At 46.3% G+C, this 20894-nt stretch overlaps 1 protein-coding gene across 1 annotated transcript in view; it reads left to right on the forward strand.

The window, feature by feature from the left end:
• The window catches only part of MFSD10 (major facilitator superfamily domain containing 10), an 82904-nt gene that overhangs the window by 47100 nt on the left and 14910 nt on the right, over positions 1–20894 (forward strand). The window contains exons 10-11 of the mRNA XM_068276371.1: positions 1221–1311; positions 9743–9790. Coding sequence (XP_068132472.1) covers positions 1221–1311; positions 9743–9790 — 139 coding nt within the window. The remainder of the gene's footprint in view (positions 1–1220; positions 1312–9742; positions 9791–20894) is intronic.

The raw sequence follows: 20894 nt of genomic DNA on the forward strand, positions 1-20894 counted from the left end.
ACTTGTGTGCTGTGTCGTGTGGCCCTGCAGCTTGACCTTAAAGCTGCAGTGGCCAATTTAATGAAAATGTGCCTGGTCTTTAGGGGGATTTAACACTGCGGTCAAGTGGTTAAATACATTCCCTCATCACACTCCGCTCTCCCAAAGGGATACAATGGTTTCAGTTACTAGAAAATGAAATAAAAAATCCTGCCAGGTAAAAAGCCTGGGGAAAAGACAGAAATAAAAAAATCCTTTCCAAGATGTCTATGCATGGAGGACATCTTATGGTCCTATCAATAACCGACATTGCTGCATCTACATTATGATTGGAAAGGAGGAGCCAACATTCTACAGATTGTTTATTTATAAACTTTAACTGCAAAGGGGTTAATTTTTCCAGCTAATCTCTGTTCTATAGCATCATATACAGACTCCTTGTATTACGACTACAAGCTTATTAAAGTGATCCCGAGGTGAAAGCAGGTGGCCTTCCAGTACGTGGGCCTGGGACAAGTGTCATATGTGAGGTCTAGAGCCAGAGTATAGTTGCCCCCAGTATGGGTAGCCAGATATAGGTGCAGCCAGTATAGGTAGCCAGGCATAAGTGCCCCCAGTTTTGGTAGCCAGCTATAGGTCCCCCCAATATAGGTAGCCAACTATAGGTACCCCCAGGATAGGTAGTTAGCTATTCATGCCCCCAGTATAGGTAGCGTGGAACTTTGAACAATGGGCACACAGTGGCAGAGAGGGGGGGGCCTGACTCCCCCCCCCCCCCCCCTTCCTAACCTGGGCCCCTCCCTTCCTCGCTCCTCCCTCCACAGTTTAGCGCAGCAGACGGGGGAACGACTCCTCTCTTCCTGGTTTCAGGGGCCAGAGTTCTGCTTGTCACCGGTCTTCTCAGTCTCCAATGCTGATCACTGCACTTCCACTAATCAGTAGGTACAGTGAGCGGCGTTGCAGACGTAGAAGATCCAGCACGATGGATACTGACTGACGCCTGAGCAGGATGGATCAGCGACGCTGTACACACAGAATGATTGTCAGCTGAAATGGTTATCGGCCATTTCACCGGACGGTTATTGTATGTGTGTATGTACCTTAGTCTCTTGATTGTCATAAAAAAAATATAATAATGTCTTATTATTCTGGTTAGGTTTGCAATCTATAATGGCAGGCATTGTTAATCTAAAACTTTTTCTTCTTAAATGTTGTCATTAATGAGACTCCCTCTCCCTCAGGCTATCATCCTGCTCATCCCGGCGTTCCTGCTGATAGGCTGGGCGAATGGCCTCGTCGTGCTGGGGATTGGACTCTTGCTCTATTCTTATGGTGAGTGTTTCTGTTCTCTATATTCAACCCACATCAGCAGTTCAACAATTATGAGCCTAATGTGCTTTTATAAACTACAGTGAGTGGAGCAAGTTTACAGATCTCGAAAGACTTTAAAGTGTACCCGAGGCGACTTGTGACATGATGAGATAACCATGTATATGTACAGTACAAAACCTATTAATAACCAGGCTGTTTTACTTGTTTTATTTTTCTGCCTGAAAGAGTTAGTTTCTAGGCATGGATGTGACAGCTTCTGTCTTCTCAGTATCTTGTCAGGAATATAGTAAACATCACTGATAAGCAAAATACAGCCATAACATTTTTCCTGGCAGAATACAACTTCTGAGGGCATGGAGAGATAAAATACATGAACCTTTTTCTAACTCTGGGACACTTAATAGGCTACCACTGATTAGAGATAGTTAAACTTTCACCGTACTTTATAAATGGTTAACCTCCCTGGCGGTATTACTATTTCCGGATTTTAGGGTCTTTTCAGAACGTTTCAGACCCTAAAATCTGGAAAAAATCATGCCGCCAGAATGCCTGCAGCAGCCCCAGCACTCACTCACCTCCCTGGGCTCCAGTGCTGTAATTCTGCCTCCGCCCTCTGGGTGGCGCTGTAACTCTGTAGTGAGTCCACTGATGGCGATCTCACCAGAGTGATTCTGAGCCTTGGAGGACAGGAAGGAGAACGGCTACCGACAACTGGATACCCCGGGAGGTGAGTAAAAACGCCCTCTGCGAGCTATACTCTGCATTGAGCTCCCGGGGTTACCGCCAGGGAGTGTAAATATAAAAGGAAAACCTGAAGGAGTTGGGATTGGATTTCCAATTAGACACTCGGTACTCGGCCGAAGCAGCTGGTTGCAGAATCTTGTGTATAGCGGCCCTGATGTGTCACCACGTGATCCAGAGTGCTGTAACTTCTCAGCTAAACTCAGGCTGATCCCCCTACTCGCCATGGCCAATCAAAGCTAGGGATGATCAATGAGATGCAAAAACACTCTCCTAAGATTCAAATTTTAATGTAAATGATATGCAGCTTGAAGTTGTACCAATCAGAATAACTTCCTGTCAAGTCCAAGCTGCATAAGATTTACATGAAATTTGAATGTTAGGAGAAATGACTTGCATCTCATTAATAGTCCCTACTCAAAGCTGATCTACCTTGCACCGCACCATCACCCCGCCTCCATAGCAACAGAAAGCGTTGCTAGCCTGCATGTTAGTAATGCATCTGTACAGAACTCACTTCCGAACTGTCAATTGAGTCCCAATCCTAGTGGCTGACAGTAATTGTCCAATAGTAGCAATCCGATGCGGGGGCGGGGGGCTTGGGACGACAGCATACAGCAAAAAAAAAAAAGTCTTGCATGCAAATACCTATAGCTCTGCATGGCCAGATTAGAGGGATTATAATGAACCCTCACATTACAGTAAGTACCGGGGTGCAAGTCTATATAAGCATGAGGGACAGAAGCAGCATTCAGGTAGCTGAAAAAACTTTGCGAATATCTTTATGCATGTAGATTTTAAATAGTGTTTTATAAAACGCGTGTATAAAACTGGGCCTCTCTTGTCCCATCAGTGATGAGAGGCCGGACTGCTCGGCAGAGCAGGAGGGAGGCTGCATTTAAAGGACAACTGAAGTGATAAGAATATGGAGGCTGCCATATTTATTTTTAACCTCTTGAGGACCGCCTAACTCAATATGGCGGCGGCAGAGTGGCTCTGTTGTTCCATAGTTACTGCACTGCTCGGAGTCCCTTTAAAGTTGTGAAGTGCTGAATTGTAAGAAATGGCCTGGTCACTAGGGGGGTATAAACCTCTTGTCCTCAAGTGGTTAAACAATTCCTGTTGCCTGGCAGCACTGCTGATCTGTTTGGCTGCAGTAGTGTCTGAATCACACCAGAAACAAGCATGCAGCTAATCTTGTCAGATCTGACAATGACAGAAGCGCCTGATCTGCTGCATGCTTGTTCGGGTTTATGGCTGAAAGTATTAGAGGCAGAGGATCAGCAGGAAAGCCAGGCAACTGGAAATAAATATGGCAGCCTCCATATCCCTCTCCCTTTAGTTGTCCTTTAAAGGAGAACTGAAGTAAGAGGTATATGGAGGCTGCCATATTTATTTCCTTTTAAGCAATACCAGTTGCCTGGCAGCCCTGCTGAGCCTCTGCCTCTAATACGATTAGCCATAGCCCCTGAACAAGCATGCAGCAGATCAGGTGTTTCAGACTTTAAAGTCAGATCTGACAAGACTAGCTGCATGCTTGTTTCTGGTGTTATTCAGATACTACTGCAGAGAAATAGACCAGCAGGGCTGCCAGGCAACTGGTATTGATTAAAAGGAAATTAATATGGCAGCCTCCGTATACCTCTTACTTCAGTTCCCCTTTAATGTTCGGTTTCCAAGGACAAGATGCATGTTGTTAGGCAGCTGACATACAAACACCAGAATATTTCATTTCTTGTCCTATCAGCACAGTCAGCAAATTCTTCTCCAACTTTCCTGCCCATTTTCATAGCAGTTTCTCTGCTGCCTTTAATGAATGCCATTTGGAAGAGAGCGATCTCTACACACCCACGCTCTGCTAAGCCTAACAACCTGCCTCCGCTCCACTGCCCCTCCCCTCTCATTCCCCATAAGTTACTCTTTATGCTGTCAGATCTCACAATGGTTTCAGTCTGCTGTGAGTTATATTACAACTCTGGGCCAGGTCTACCAAATCTGCCATTGTGAGAAGAAATCTGAATCCTAGATTTACTAAGCAGAACATGCTGCCCTCGTGTGCCACTTGCTAGGGTCCTGCAATGGCTGCGGTCATCACCGCTGATATAGGTTTAATATTCATATTTGGATAATTAGTTTGTTTATACACCATGGTGGTTGCTAGACCAGGAAGGCGGATACTGTGATCTTATGGCTCCACCCCCTGACCAATACCAGCCCAGCATGGTTTATGACAATGACAGGGAATATCGTCCACCTCTTGCATAACTGTCTTATTTTAGTGTTAAAGGAAACCTAAACTGAGAAGAATATAGATTGTTCCTTCTAAAATAATACCAGTTCCCTGACTCTCCTGCTAATCCTGTGTCTCTAATACTTTCAGCCACAGCCCCTCAACAAGCATGCAGATCAGGTGCTCTGACTGAAGTCAGACTGGATTAAGCTGCATGCTTGTTTTTAGGTGTGAGATTCAGTCACTACTGCAGCCAAAGAGATCAGTAGGACTGCCAGGCAACTGGTATTGTTTAAAAGGAAACATCCATATCCCTCTGAATTTAGGTTCCCTTTAAAGTATACCCAAGGTGAGAGCTATATTTATGCCATATTTATTTCCTTGTAAGAAATACAAATTGCCTGGTAGTCCTGCTGATCCTCTGCCTCTAATATTTTTTACTACAGCCATAGACCCTGAACAAGCATGCAGCAGATCCGGTGTTTCTGATATTAGTGTCAGATGTGATTCAGACACTACTGCAGCCAAATAGATTAGCAGGGTTGCCAGGCAACTGGTATTGTTTGAAAGGAAACCAATATGGCAGCCTCCATATACCTCTCACCTCGGGTTCACTTTAAGGACGAGAGACTTTTTCCCAACTATGACGTGCTCCAACAAAGGGGTGGGGGTAATAGGACGGTAGGGAATGGGTACTTTTTTCATAACGTTAATGTTTTCTTTTGCATTAAACTTTTATAGGAAATGGGAAAGGGGTCATAAATGACACCTTGTTCCTATCTACCTGATTAAATAACTTCATATTAAAGGCTGGATTAGATGGCACCATAAGTTTCCCATATGCCAAATCATAAGCCCCCATACTAGTTCCCCAGATTTTTTGGGACATACAAGTGATAGGAGAGAAAAGGCTTCCTGTCTGTAACATTAGGAAATGAGTTATTTGCTAGGCGGGGAGACGAGATCTTTACCCCTTTGCAAGAGATTACCCAATGCTAAAACCCATAGATACTAGTATTGATCATGAGGCTAAAGTTTCTCATCCATGGGTTATGCCTTCCTGGGCACCCAACTGCATGGCAGCTAAGGGGTTACTAGTGCTTGAGATGGGGGGGGGGGGGGGGGGAGCTATACTGCTGTTTTTTTCTTAATTAAAAGTGAGTCCCGGTTCACACTGGATCAAACTCTGATCCGTGAATCGGGTCAGTCTTTATCGGGCATCAGTTTTTGTTCTGTCCCGTCAATGTGGCGCCTCCACTATTCTGGTATTATCACAGCCTCCCCAGACTTGCGATCTATTCTAACAGCAAGGTGAATGGATCCTGTTGATTGAACATAGGATCCGTTCACCTCCGTGGTCTGCTCTGTATTTTGTTTGTTCCACTTTTCGCATACTGTTAATGTACACATGCAGTGTCTGGAATACTGATCCCTGGGTATTGCAGTGCTGGATAGTGTAGTGGCTCTGACACAGGAGATCTGGGTTTGATTCTCAGCTCTTCCAATTCAGTAAGCCAGCACCTATTCAGTAGGAGACCTTGGGCAAGACTCCCTAACCACTGCTACTGCATACTGAGCGTGCCCTAGAGGCTGCAGCTTTGAGTCCGCCAGGAGAAAAGCACTATATAAATGTTATTTGTCTTTGTATGAGCAGACTGCCCACCGAGCAGTGCAGTGCCCAGCAATGAAAAGGAGAATGTGTACACATGTGCAATTTTTTCCTATTAACTTCAATGCAACCTGCCGCAGCTGCTGATTTATTTTTATGAATATATATATATATAATTTATTTATAAAGCGCCAACATATTACGCAGCGCTGAACATTAGTTTAGGTTACAGACAATATTTAGGGGTGACATACAGCAATACGACAATACAAGAATACAAGAAAACCAGATCACACAGCACAGTATGAGTACAAGGTAATGCTTAGTCACTGGATGGGAGCATGGGGATTAGGCCGGACGAGTTCACTCAGATCCATAGGATGGGTGTATGGTAATGGAGGTGCATGATCAGGTAGGAGACACAAGGAGGAGGTCCCTGCCCGAAGACTTACAATGTAGAGTGTCCTGATGTGCAGAACACTTCAGAAGACCGCAGTTTCTGCACATCGAAGGTGGGACGGCCACATATAGCCAAGGAATCCCAATCTGCAGTCCTTTGGCTTCATAAATCAGGCACTCTTCATTATTATGTACTAACAGCTTGGCCTCACCTTATTAATTCCTGTGCTCTATAATGTTTGTTTCCTTTCAGTGCCAGCAGGGGGCAGTATAGCCTGTATTTCAGCTGTCTGTATTTGCATTGTTGTTTATAGCAGCACTGGTGTTTTGTATTAGCAGTTTTATGAGCAGGAAATCCTGAAGAGTTATCACAGGAGATATACAGCTCTCTGTCACACATGTGCTGTCTCCTTCCATAACAGCATCAGGCGAAAGTAATAAAGCACAATGCAGAACAGAGTTCACTGCATGATAGACAGGATGTGTAGATTATTATACTAGCTTAATGAAAGTGTAAACACATGCGGCTACGCTGTTCTACGTAAATAAGGCAGAGCAAAAAGCAGGAACGGCATCAGCCAATCAGAAATAATATAACCTGGAACTCTGGTCACAGGTTTGATTTATTACATGGTATAGTCTGGGAGGAATTATTAGAACTTTCACATAGTTTCTGTTGCTGTTTTGGCCTTGTTGAACAATGGCAGTGTCATTTTAAATTTTAAAATGGGGCTAAAATCAGTAAAGCCCTAATGCTACATTATTGGTCAAGGCCTCACTTTAAAGAGACACTGAAGCAAAAAAAAAAAAAAAAGATATAATGAATTGGTTGTGTACTATGAATAATTTCTAGAAGATTAGCAGCAAAGAAAATATTCTCATACTTTTATTTTCAGGTATATAGTGTTTTTTCTAACATTGCATTATTCTATAATATGTGCAGATTACACAACACTCAGCATTCAAAATTATTCTTTCAGAGCAGTCTGTGAAGTAATGACCTCTCCTCTAGCAGAGAAAAAGTAAACAGTTCACTTACAGTTGAGATAATTAAAAGTCAGATAACAGCCCTCTCCACGACTAACTTTTAGTCGGAGAGCTTAATGGATTGTTTGCATAGAGATAACAACTGGAGTTTCTCAACTCTTCCTGTACTGTAAACAATTAGACTGATGTATCTGATCTTAATGTTTTATTTCTTAGCTGTACTACACATACAAATCATAATATCATAATTTTTTTTTCGCTTCAGTGTCTCTTTAAGTTGTATTAGCCATGCAGTACAACTATCAATAATGCCCCCACTCTGCCTCCTGCATGCCTTCTCCACGCAGATTCCCGGTACCCGCCGGCTGCTAGGTGGTGCTGTTAAAGTGAACCAAACACCATTTGTAGCACCCGGGGCTTCTCAATAGCACATTATAAATGCATGGCAATAATGTGGCTTATTATGGAAAAAAAAACATTCAGTTTTATATCTTCTTTTTACATTTAAAAGTTTAGCAGCGACTTCAGAAATTTAAGGCAGATAAGGACTGATGTAATTCTTTTATTGCACACATTAGCATGGAGCAAACAAAATCTTTCATCAGCAAGGGGGTGGGGACATTGGACACAGTGTTTCAAAAAGTTTAGAGAATTCACAGATGCTATCTTCACACCTTCCCCTGGATAAATAATGGGCAGCTAGAAAGGAAGGTACGGACATGGCAGCTCCTATAGCTGTTAGAAACCAGGAAAAAAAGTGGCACTTGGTTCCCTTTAAAGTGTACCAGAGCTGTGAAAAAAAAGATTTGATACTCACACGTGGCTTCCTCCTGAAGCATAAACACATCTGAGTCCCACGGCGTCCTCCTGCGGTCTGCCGTTCAGCCGCGATCAGCCCTGGTAACTGGCTCAGTCGGGTCCAGTCTGGATCTTCTGCGCATGCGCGGACCACAAACTGATGTGACTGAGACAGTTACTGGCACTGACGGCGGTTGAACGGCAGCACGCAAGAGGATGTCGTGGGAGACAGACGTGTTTATACTGCAGGAGGAAGCCACAGGTAAGTATCAAATCTTTTTTTTTTTCACAGCTCTGGTTTACTTTAAGAACAAAACAAATGGCCTTTCAATTCATTTAAATGGAGAAGGTGTCTACTTTCAATCTATTGCACTTTCTACTATCATTATAGACCCTGCAGCCAAGAGCAAATTGAACAGCATTGATTACATCATCATTTGATGCAGTTCAGTTTTCTACCTCTGGAGGGAAGAATTTCTGTTTTTTTTTTGTTTTGTTTTGTTTTTTTTACACCATATTACAGATGCCAGAACTGCCAAAGTAAACTTCTAATAGCAATGTTCTAAACATAAATACAGAGGTACTGCTTCTGCCTCATAACCAATACTTTGCAGGTCTGATTCTGGCCTACTACAAATTTATTTTGTTGCCTCTATATTCACACTCCTTACTTCTGAATGTAATTTCACCTGCTAACAGTTTACATAGGCAGAGAGAGCAGTGTGCGAGCTGATGAAATCAGTTCAATTACACACAAGGGCATCTCTGAAAAGAGAGAGAGGAAGGGAGAGTTAGGTCAGACCATGTGGTGCACGGCAACAGCACGTTTGCTGCAGCTGCTTTCTGAGGGGAGCACCACGTCAGCTGCAGCTGCTTTTTGAGGGGAACACCAGGTCAGCTGCTGCTGTTTTTTGAGGGGAACACCATGTCAGCTGCAGCTGTTTTCAGCTGCAGCTGCTTCCTGCGGGGGGCGCCATGTCAGTTGGAGCTGCTTTCTGAGGGGAGCATCATGTCAGCTGCAGCTTTCTGGGGAGAACACTGTAGCATGTTTCAAAATATCCTTTTAGGTACCGGTAAATGTAACATTTCAATGCTTTGCAAATCACCGCTTTTTGTTTTTATTTACATTTTACAAAGTGCCCAGCCAATTTTAGAATTGCAAAGAAGCCTATACTTATACTTTTAGCACATTGTAAGTTTGGGAACTGGTCACCCATGCTTATGTATTTGTAGGCCGCCGGTGAGCTGGGCGCAAGGTGGACCAAATGATGGCTAGCCCTGCTGCCGCTCAAATCCCCAGCAACTCAGAGGGAGAAGTAATTTGGGGTCCTGTAAATTACCCTTATATGCACCGCGCACTATAGCATAACTGTTATAGCGGTCCCTTGTTTCAGCGTTCGGTATTGAGTGTCATGCACTCAAGCATAACGTGCTTCATCATCTACACTGCCTTCTTGAGCCTCCTAGCTGCATTTGTTTATCTGTGAGCCTACCTCACTCTTCTTACTATTTTGGAATTGGTTGTTGTGTATCAATTTAAAATATATGACAGGTGTGTACTATTATGCTATGTTGTTGCATAGTTAATCAGTTGTTACTGGCCTGGATTTTTATTGTAGTAGTTGCATCTTCTACAGACCGATCTAACTCTTGTGTTTTAATCCCAGCTGCAGCTATTGTCGTTCCTTGCATGTCCTCCTTGGTCTCAACTTACGGTACGTAAAAAGCATAAGCTGTCACTTTGTTCGTTTCTTCTAAGCAATACTTCTCAGTATACAGATCTTGGCCTGGTAATTCTTTTTTAAATCAAACCTGTCACAGAAATGTGTAGAAAATGAAATATACGGTATTACCTAGCAATTCTTGTTCAAAGGTTACATCCCAACTAAAAGCTATACTCAAAGAGGAACTGTAATGGCACACAGTAGCACTTAAAGAGACTCTGAAGTGTTAAAAAATACCTCCTTTTTATTTCAGAATCCTGTTCAGCAGTATCAGCAAAGACGATTTGCCGCATCCCCACGGCTGTCCGAGGTCTTTATCCCCCCGAAATCCCAGGGCAAAATTCTACAACTTTCATAAAGTTGCCGATTTTGCTACCCGGGTGTAACGGATTGCGGAGACACCGCCGCGCGGTCTGACAGCGAGGCGGCTGAGGCCGCGTTCAGACCGGCGGTTTCTCCGCAGCAGCGTGCGCCTGGTTTGTCTGAGCCTAGTAGTGCACACAGATGGAGAGCTACGCGCGCGCGCTAACAGGCAAGCCCTTTATGCCAATAGGAGAGGGATCAGCTGATCTGGACGATCAGCTGATCCCAGCGCCGCAGGTGATTAACTGAATAGGACTGGGCGGCGCTGAGGAGCGCTCTGCTATATCTACTTCTTCCCTGTCAGTTGCCGTTTGTCTGCCGTTGCAAATGCTTATGTGTTAGCACTCAGACCATAGTCAGATCCTTCATTGTGGTGGTTGAACTAGGTGGACCTGGGAATCCACACTTAGCCAGATTACTGTGTTATTATTGTGTTATACTTCAGACTAGTTCCAGGGTGTTGAGACCACGGACCTCACACCCAAGACTAGGGATGCTGTGTTATTATTGTGTTATACTTCAGACTAGTTCCAGGGTGTTGAGACCACGGACCTCACACCCAAGACTAGGGCTTTGCTTGATATCTGTTATAACCTATTGCTTTCCTGACCCTCCTTCTGCTCTCTGATTCGGTACCTACGCATATCTGATTACTTGTTGCCAACCCTGCCTGTCCCTGGTTACCGAATCAGTCTTCTGTCTCTGTACCTTATCTGCTCATGTGTTACCGACCCGGCCTGGCCGACCTCTCTAACTGTCACTCACTCCTTGGGTGTTCAGTTCCTTTGTACTATCTGGAATACCCCCCCCCCCCCCCTGGGGTGTCCAGTTACTGCAGAGACTCCCTGGCTCTTAAAGGGACCTCTCTGCAACCCAGTCAGGGACCCCATCTCTTAGGTGTCCTTTGACTACAGTAGAGTCTGATTCCCAGCAGTCAGGGAATCACTGGCTCATATACTGTCACACCAAACACTTACACTTTGTCAGGCGTCCAGAGGTTAGCTATACTTGTATTATTGGTGATTCTGAAGATCATCAATAATAAGGTATATAGCTGTATTCTTGGTGATACTGCAGATCACCAATAATCAGATTCTCTCTGTGTGCTGACACTGATCGTTACACCGGGGGAGGCAGAGCTTTGTGCTGTAGCTCTGCCTCCAGTCCATTCAATCACCGCTGATCACCGCCTCCCCCCGCCCCTCTGTTTTCTTTCAAAGAGAGGGTGGGGAGAGGCGGTGATTGAATGGACTGGAGGCAGAGCTACAGCGCAAAGCTCTGTCTCCTCCAGGAAGTACTGGAGGATTTGGCCCCGGGCACTTTGGGGGGGATAAAGACCTTGGACAGCCGTGGGGATGCGGCAAATCATTTTTGCTGATACTGCTGAACAGGATTCTGAAATAAAGAAGTATTTTTTTAACACTTCATACTCTCTTTAATACATTTTTTTTTCAGTATACTCATTTTTACCCACCTGGCGGTCAATTAAAACCGCCAGGGGGCAGCACAGCACTATTTTTTTTTAATCATGTAGCTAGCCTAGCGCTAGCTACATGACAGCTGCTGAGCTGCGGCATCCCCCCACCCCCTCCGATCGCCCCCGGCGATCAGGCCCGTCAGGAAATCCCATTCGGAACGGGATTTCCATTGGGGCTTCCCCCGTCGCCATGGCGACGGGCGGGATGACGTCATCGACGCCGTGACGTCAAAGGGAGTCCCGATCCACCCCTCAGCACTGCCTGGCACTGATTGGCCAGGCTGCACATGGGGTCTGGGGGGGGGGGGGGGGGGAGGGGCGGCGAGGCGGGTAACGGCGAATCGGCACGGAGGTGATCGGGCAGTACACGCAGCTAGCAAACTGCTAGCTGCGTGTAATAAAAAAAAAATTTGTAAAGCGGCCCAGCAGGGCCTGAGAAATCCTCCTGCGCGGCATAGCCCGAGCTGAGCTCGGGCTTAACGCCAGGAAGGTTAATCGTCCTGGTTTCAGCATCAACAATGCTTCTATAGCAATATATTGCTGTATATTGATGTATAACCCTGCCTTTCAAATAATGCTTAGCCTAGGCTATAATGCAGGAAGCATTCTCCTCCTAGAGCATTCTGGGAGACCAGGAGATGTTCTTGTCGTCTGCTGGCATGTGCAAGTTTTGCATTAAGGTCCAGTTTAATGCCTTCTCTAATTTGTTTAAATCCCACAGTAATATAAACCATATGCAGAGAGTGGGGGGTTAACGCAGAGAGTGGGGGGTTAGTAGTGACGCAGAGAGTGGGGGTTTAGTAGCAGCACGGAGAGTGAAGGGTTAGTAGCAGTGCAGAGAGTGAAGGGTTAGAAGCAATGCTGAGGGTATAGGGTCAGTAGCAGCGCAGAAAGTGTAGAGTGAAGGGTTAGTTGTGGTGTAGAGAGTGGAGAGTGAATGGTTAGTTGTGGTGCAGAGAGTGAAGGGTTAGTTGTGGTGCAGAGAGTGAAGGGTTAGTTGTGGTGCAGAGAGCGAAGAGTTAGTTGTGGTGCAGAGAGCGAAGAGTTAGTTGTGGTGCAGAGAGTGAAGGGTTAGTTGTGGTGCAGAGAGTGAAGGGTTAGTTGTGGTGCAGAGAGTGAATGGTTAGTTGTGGTGCAGAGAGTGAAGGGTTAGTAGTGGTGCAGAAAGTGAAGGGTTAGTAATTGTGCAGAGAGTGAAGGGTTAGTACTGGTGCAGAGACTGAAGGGTTAGTAGTGATGCAGAGAGTAAAGGGTTATTAGTGGTGAAGGGTTAGTAGTGGTACAGAGAGTGAAGGGTTAGTAGTGGTGCAGAGAGTGAAGGGTTAGTAGTGGTGCAGAGAGTGAAGGGTTAGTAGTGGTGCAGAGGTTGTGCAGAGATTAGTAGCAGTGCAGGGAGTTGAAAGTGAAGGGTTAGTACTGGTGTAGAGAGTGGAGAGTGAGGTGTTAGTAGCAGCGCAGAGAGTGGAGAGTGAAGGGTTAACAGTGGTGTAGAGAGTGGAGAGTGAAGAGTTAGTTGTGGTGCAGAGAGTGAAGGGTTAGTTGTGGTGCAGAGAGTGAAGGGTTAGTTGTGGTGCAGAGCGTGAAGGGTTAGTTGTGGTGCAGAGAGTGAAGGGTTAGTTGTGGTGCAGAAAATGAAGGGTTAGTAGTGGTGCAGATAGTGAAGGGTTAGTACCACGCAGAAAGTGAAGGGTTAGTAGTGGTGCAGATAGTGAAGGGTTAGTAATTGTGCAGAGAGTGAAGGGTTAGTACTGGTGCAGAGACTGAAGGGTTAGTAGTGGTGAAGGGTTAGTAGTGGTGCAGAGAGTGAAGGGTTAGTAGTGGTGCAGAGAGTGAAGGGTTAGTAGTGGTGCAGAGAGTGAAGGGTTAGTAGTGGTGCAGAGAGTGAAGGGTTAGTAGCAGTGCAGGGAGTTGAAAGTGAAGGGTTAGTACTGGTGTAGAGAGTGGAGAGTGAGGTGTTAGTAGCAGCGCAGAGAGTGGAGAGTGAAGGGTTAACAGTGGTGTAGAGATTGGAGGGTTAGTTGTGGTGCAGAGAGTGAAGGGTTAGTTGTGGTGCAGAGAGTGAAGGGTTAGTTGTGGTGCAGAGAGTGAAGGGTTAGTTGTGGTGCAGAGAGTGAAGGGTTAGTTGTGGTGCAGAGAGTGAAGGGTTAGTTGTGGTGCAGAGAGTGAAGGGTTAGTTGTGGTGCAGAGAGTGAAGGGTTAGTTGTGGTGCAGAGAGTGAAGGGTTAGTTGTGGTGCAGAGAGTGAAGGGTTAGTAGTGGTGCAGAGAGTGAAGGGTTAGTACCACGCAGGAAGTAAAGGATTAGTAGTGGTGCAGATAGTGAAGGGTTAGTAATTGTGCAGAGAGTGAAGGGTTAGTAGTGGTGCAGAGACTGAAGGGTTAGTAGTGATTCAGAGAGTGAAGGGTTAGTAGTGGTGAAGGGTTAGTAGCGGTAAAGAGAGTGAAGGGTTAGTAGTGGTGCAGACAGTGAAGGGTTAGTAGTGGTGCAGATAGTGAAGGGTTAGTAGTGGTGCAGACAGTGAAGGGTTAGTAGCAGTGCAGGGAGTTGAAAGTGAAGGGTTAGTACTGGTGTAGAGAGTGGAGAGTGAGGTGTTAGTAGCAGCGCAGAGAGTGGAGAGTGAAGGGTTGTGGTGTAGAGAGTGGAGAGTGAAGGGTTAGTTGTGGTGCAGAGAGTGGAGAGTGAAGAGTTAGTAGTGGTGCATAGCGTGAAGGGTTAGTAGTGGTGCATAGAGTGAAGGGTTAGTAGTGGTGCATAGAGTGAAGGGTTAGTAGTGGTGCATAGAGTGAAGGGTTAGTAGTGGTGCAGATAGTAAAGGGTTAGTCGTGATGCAGAGAATGAAGGGTTAGTCGTGGTGCAGAGAGTGAAGGGTTAGTAGCAGAGCAGAGAGTGGAGAGTGAAGGGTTAGTAGCGGCACAGAGAGTGGAGAGTGAAGGGGTTAATAGCAATGCAGAGAGTGGAGAGTGAAGGATTAGTAGCAGCGCAGAGAGTGGCGAGGGAAGGGTTAGTAGCGGCGCAGAGAGTGGAGAGGGAAGGGTTAGTAGCAGCGCAGAGTGGAGAGTGAAGGGTTAATAGCATTGTGGAGAGTGAAGGGTTAGTAGCAGCGCACAGCGTGGAGAGTGAAGGGTTAATAGCGTTGTAGAGAGTGGGGAGGGAAGGGTTAATAGCAGCGCAGAGTGAAGGGTTAGTAGTAGCGCAGAGAGTGGAGAGTGAAGGGTTAGTAGCAGCGCAGAGAGTGGAGAGTGAAGGGTTAGTAGCAGCGCAGAGAGTGGAGAGTGAAGGGTCAGTAGCAGCGCAGAGAGTGGAGAGTGAAGGGTTAATAGCATTGTAGAGAGTGGAGAGTTAAGGGTCAGTAGCAGTGCAGAAAGTGGAGAGTGAAGGGTTAGTAGCAGCGCAGAGAGTGGAGAGTTAAGGGTCAGTAGCAGCACAGAGTGGAGAGTGAAGGGTCAGTAGCAGCGCAGAGTGGAGAGTGAAGGGTTAGTAGCGGCGCAGAGTGAAGAGTGAAGGGTCAGTAGCAGCGCAGAGTGGAGAGTGAAGGGTCAGTAGCAGCGCAGAGTGGAGAGTGAAGGGTCAGTAGCAGCACAGAGTGGAGAGTGAAGGGTCAGTAGCAGCGCAGAGTGGAGAGTGAGGGGTCAGTAGCAGCGCAGAGTGGAAAGTGAAGGGTCAGTAGCAGCGCAGAGTGGAAAGTGAAGGGTCAGTAACAGCGCAGAGTGGATAGTGAAGGGTCAGTAGCAGCGCAGAGTGGAGAGTGGTTAGTAGCAGCGCAGAGTGGAGAGTGAAGGGTTAGTAGCAGCGCAGAGAGTGGAGAGTGAAGGGTCAGTAGCAGCGCAGAGTGGAGAGTGAAGGGTCAGTAGCAGCGCAGAGAGTGGAGAGTGAAGGGTCAGTAGCAGCGCAGAGAGTGGAGAGTGAAGGGTCAGTAGCAGCGCAGAGTGGAGAGTGAAGGGTCAGTAGCAGCGCAGAGTGGAGGGTTAGTAGCAGCGCAGAGAGTGGAGAGTGAAGGGTCAGTAGCAGCGCAGAGTGGAGAGTGAAGGGTCAGTAGCAGCGCAGAGTGGAGAGTGAAGGGTCAGTAGCAGCGCAGAGTGGAGAGTGAAGGGTCAGTAGCAGCGCAGAGTGGAGAGTGAAGGGTTAGTAGCAGCGCAGAGAGTGGAGAGTGAAGGGTCAGTAGCAGCGCAGAGAGTGGAGAGTGAAGGGTCAGTAGCAGCGCAGAGAGTGGAGAGTGAAGGGTCAGTAGCAGCGCAGAGTGGAGAGTAAACGGTCAGTAGCAGCGCAGAGTGGAGAGTGAAGGGTTAGTAGCAGCGCAGAGAGTGGAGAGTGAAGGGTCAGTAGCAGCGCAGAGAGTGGAGAGTGAAGGATCAGTAGCAGCGCAGAGAGTGGAGAGTGAAGGGTCAGTAGCAGCGCAGAGAGTGGAGAGTGAAGGGTCAGTAGCAGCGCAGAGAGTGGAGAGTGAAGGGTCAGTAGCAGCGCAGAGAGTGGAGAGTGAAGGGTCAGTAGCAGCGCAGAGAGTGGAGAGTGAAGGGTCGGTAGCAGTGCAGAGTGAAGGGTCAGTAGCAGTGCAGAGAGTGGAGAGTGAAGGGTCAATAGCAGCGCAGAGTGGAGAGTGAAGGGTCAGTAGCAGCACAGAGAGTGGAGAGCGAAGGGTCAGTAGCAGCGCAGAGAGTGAAGGGTTAGTAGCAGCGCAGAGAGTGGAGAGTGAAGGGTTGTTAGCGGCACAGAAAGTGGAGAGTGAAGGGTCAGTAGCAGCGCAGAGAGTGGAGAGTGAAGGGTCAGTAGCAGCGCAGAGAGTGGAGAGTGAAGGGTCGGTAGCAGTGCAGAGTGAAGGGTCAGTAGCAGTGCAGAGAGTGGAGAGTGAAGGGTCAGTAGCAGCGCAGAGTGGAGAGTGAAGGGTCAGTAGCAGCGCAGAGAGTGAAGGGTTAGTAGCAGCGCAGAGAGTGGAGAGTGAAGGGTTAGTAGCGGCACAGAGAGTGTATTTCAAGCTGCTCTGTCTCCCTCTCTGTTAGTAGCTTCCTTGCTGTACTCAGTGCTCTCTGTATTGATGAATAGATGCTATTTATGGAGCTTGTGGCTTTTTATGATGCACCTTTGTCCTATTTTTCCCCTTGTCGGGGACACAGAATAAGAACAGAGAATCTTTGTAGGCTGAATACAGATGCTATTCTATGTACATTTTCTAAGAGATTGAAGTATGTGGTCATCTATTATTTCTATATTGCGTGGATTTATACAACCCGCAGTGCTTTGCTGAGAAGGAAGAACCATTATCCCTGCAGCAGAACAGCGCAGTCTCCCCATCACAGTCATGCAGGCACACGCAGGGCCCAGATTAAGGCCGTAGACTATACTGAGGCTACTGTGGAGGTGCCCATTGATGACCTTCTCTTGAATATTGTCCTTGTCTAGCTCCAGCTAGAGTTATGCAGGCATTAAGCATTACATATAATAAGGCGGCAGCGTTGGATGTTAGGGCTGGTGCACACCATGAGCGGTTCTGAGCGTTTTTAAAAACGCTTGCGGTTTGAAAACCGCTTGGCTTATGTATTTCAATGGGATGGTGCACACCTGAGCAGTTCATTTCTTCCGCAAACGCGGGTCCTGCAGCATTTTGTGGATTTTTGAGGCGATTCAGCTTCAATGTTAAGTATAGGAAAATTGCTCTGAAAAGCGCTAGATCAGAGCGATTTTCCAAGCGGTTTTGTTACAGAAGCTGTTCAGTTACAGCTCTACTGTAACAAAAAAATCTGCTACACCAAAACGCTCCAAAAATCACAAGGCATGTGTAGAAAATCACTGCACATACCTAGAATGGCTCTGAAAAAAACACTTCAAAAAACGATAGAGTTTGCAGATACGCTAGGTTTTTGATGTGCACTGGCCCTTACTCAGCTTTTATCCTGTCTCATATTTTACTATTTAAAATAAATGAATAAATAAAAAATCTAAAATAGTATGTCTGTACTCCTCCATACAGTATGTGATTATGCTGATGAGGTGTATGCTGGGAGCTTTAGGATTGGTTCAGTGATATGATGTACTGCTGACAGTCTGTTAGAGCATCCACAACCGCTTCATAGTGGAATTGTGTCATTCATCAGATGAATGCCAGTGCAGTCTGTCTGGAGAAATGCAGTCATTAGGAAGCAAAAGAGGCACCCATCTATAGAGACTAGTGTGCTCAAGTAATCAGTCTTCACACCCCTGCGACTGCAAAGTTCACCTCTCTAATGTAGGACAGGCACCTCCGATGAAAAAAGAAGAGAAATGTATTGGTCACATCAAAAAAGACAAGAACAGTGACACAGCGACAGCCTGCTGTTTCAAGCTTTATGCTCACTGAGCTTGTAACAGCAGGCTGTCACTGTGTCACTGTTCTTGTCTTTTTTGGTGTGACAAATACATTTTTATGAATTGTCCTACTTTTTCTCGAAAAATTAGATTTTTTCCATCATGGACTCAAACACAACGAAAGGATCAGTGATATCTTAAGAAATCACTAGAGTGCAGATTCCTGTTTTTCAGTTGTAAAATAGGAGGAACTTGAAAGGTTAATCAGACAGTGCAGTATGTGAGGCAATTTGCTGTTACTGAGGTAACCAATACATCCTTCTGTATTGATATCAGCAGGCTATGAAGTGGAATTCAACAGGGGGAGAAGCCCTTCACAAATCATGTCTAGCATAACATCTGTAGAACTGCTATTAAGCACTTCTTAATCTGCATTTAGCGATGGATTTGCGCTTTTCTTAACCCTCCTGGCGGTTTGCTAAAAAAATCGCCAGGGGGCAGCAAATTTTTTTTTTTTTTTTTCATGTAGCGAGACAAAGTCTCGCTACATGATAGCCGCTGCTCAGCGGCATCCCCCCAGCCCCTTCAAAGAACGGGATCTCCTGGAGGGCTTCCCATGGCGACGGGGCGGGATGACGTCACCGACGTCGTGACGTCAAAGGGGATTCCGATCTACCCCATAGAGCTGCCTGGCACTGATTGGCAAGGCAGCGCACGGGGTCTGGGGGGGGGGGGGGGGCTGCGGCGCGACGGATAGCGGCGGATCGGCGGGTAGCGGCGGCGATCGGACACTGAACGCAGCTAGCAAAGTGCTAGCTGCGTGCAGCAAAAAAAAATTATGCAAATCGGCCCAGCGGAGCCTGAGCGGTGCCTTCCGGCGGCATAGCCCGAGCTCAGCTCGGGCTTACCGCCAGGAAGGTTAACTGTAGTGCAGCTCTAGAAATTCATGCTAAACTGCTGATATTAAAGAGAATCTGTACTCTAAAATTTTTACAGCAAAAAGCATACCATTCTATTCATTATGTTCTCCTGGGCCCCTCTGTGCTGTTTCTGCCGCTCTCTGCTGCAATCCTGGCTTGTAATTAACAGTTTTAGGCAGTGTTTACAAACAAACTAACCAGCTTGTGATAGGCTTACATAAGCAGAGTGTGTGAGTAATACAGAGCCTGCAGGGGGCCTGCAGAGGGTGTGTATCGCTTCTATCCAATCACAAGCAGCCCTGCACATTCCACACATTCAAGCCTTAGCCCGACAGAGCCCACAGAAGGAAACAGATTAGATTATACTAGCCAACCCGCGGCGTAGCATACGCCGCATAAGAGGGTAGAGGGCAGGAAGGGGGTATTGGGCACAGCGGCGGGGAGGGGGGTTGGCCCCCCCTCAACTGGGTCCTCCAGCTTAAGCTCAGAAGGAACCCCCCCTCCCCTCACCTGGGTCCCCCATGCAGGGCCGGCGCTACCATAGAGGCAGAGGAGGCAGCTGGCCCAGGGCCCCAGAGCTTGTAGGGGCCCCCCAGTGGCTACAAGAGGAAAAAAAAAATTTCAAATCGGCCTTATAGTTTTTGAGAAAATCGATTAAGTTTCAAAGGAAAAAAAATACACATTTAAAAACCTGCCGACTTTAATGGTTGATAGCAAATCCACCTTAAATGCTAGAAACCCTAAATTTGCAGGATATGTTAAGGAGATTAGGAATAAGAGGAAAAAACTATTTTTCAAAAAGACCTTATAGTTTTTGAGAAAATCGATGTTAAAGTTTCAAAGGAAAAAAGTATACTTTTAAATGCGGTAAATGTCACTTTTAGTAGCAAACCTAATGGTAGTGTAATTTTACATGCATCAAATGAAAGCGCATTAAATTTGATGACAGGGTTTCCAGGGGGTCTATAAGCAGCCACAGCGCTTTGGCCAGGGATCGCTATACAGTCGCAATATGGCTGTATGAAGATCCCTGGCATTTTTTTCTATTTTCCTAATTTTTTTTTATGTTTAGAGTGTGGGAATTTAAAAAAAAAAAAAATTATGTGGGGTCCCCCCTCCTGAAACTTTTTAACCCCTTGTCCCCCATGCAGGCTGGGATACCCAGAATGTGGAGCTCCAACCGATTGGGACTTCACACCCTGACTATACCAGCTGCAAAAAAGGTCCCCTAATGCCGATTTTTGTTCCGGGGTATATGTTGGGGGGGCCCCCTAGGTTTATTTTGCCCTGGGGCCCCATTGTTGCTTAAACCGGCCCTGCCCCCATGTGCGCTCCCCCTCCTGCTTAAGCACAGTAGCAGCCGCCACTATTAGTAAGAGGCAGAGGGCGGGGATGACTCACCTCTTCCGCGTTCCATCGTGCGTTCCACTGTCGTCACTTCCTGCAATGCCGCACACTGTATTGGTGTAATTTGCCTTTTTAAAACAGAAGGAAATCTGCAATAATTCAGCTATAAGTGAACATTTGTGGTTATCCACAATGCACTGCTACTAAATATGCAAATTTCCCCTTTTCCCCCTTGGTAAGCCAAGCAAGCATCCAGAGCCGCTGGTGTATAGCAAGCCTACAGCTTTAAATTTTACACAGGCATATCAAATCCACATGTAGAAAGCCTGTTTCAGACTTTTGGTCCTCATCAGTACATGGCAGGGATTGATACGGCTGTATGAGATAGGGCTTGGACCAGTACAACAGAGTAACCAAGCAGCTCAGGGTGACCCAAACCACTCGGAATGTATAGGTGGATAAAAGGGACCAAAAAGACCTTCTACTAAAAAAATCAAAGCTTGGTGTAATTTGCCTTCTTAAAACAAGAAAATCTGCAATAATTCAGCTATAAGTGAACATTTGTGATTACCCACAATGCACCGCAACTAAATATGCAAATTATTCCTTTTCACCCTTGGTAAGTCAAGCAAGCCTATAGCTTTAAGTTTTAAAATCTGGAAGAGAGCTGACAGCACTCGGACAATCAGGGATTGGCTAGTCAAAGAAGCACC

Source organism: Hyperolius riggenbachi, chromosome 1, assembly GCF_040937935.1.
Source record: "Hyperolius riggenbachi isolate aHypRig1 chromosome 1, aHypRig1.pri, whole genome shotgun sequence".
Lineage (NCBI taxonomy): Eukaryota > Metazoa > Chordata > Amphibia > Anura > Hyperoliidae > Hyperolius > Hyperolius riggenbachi.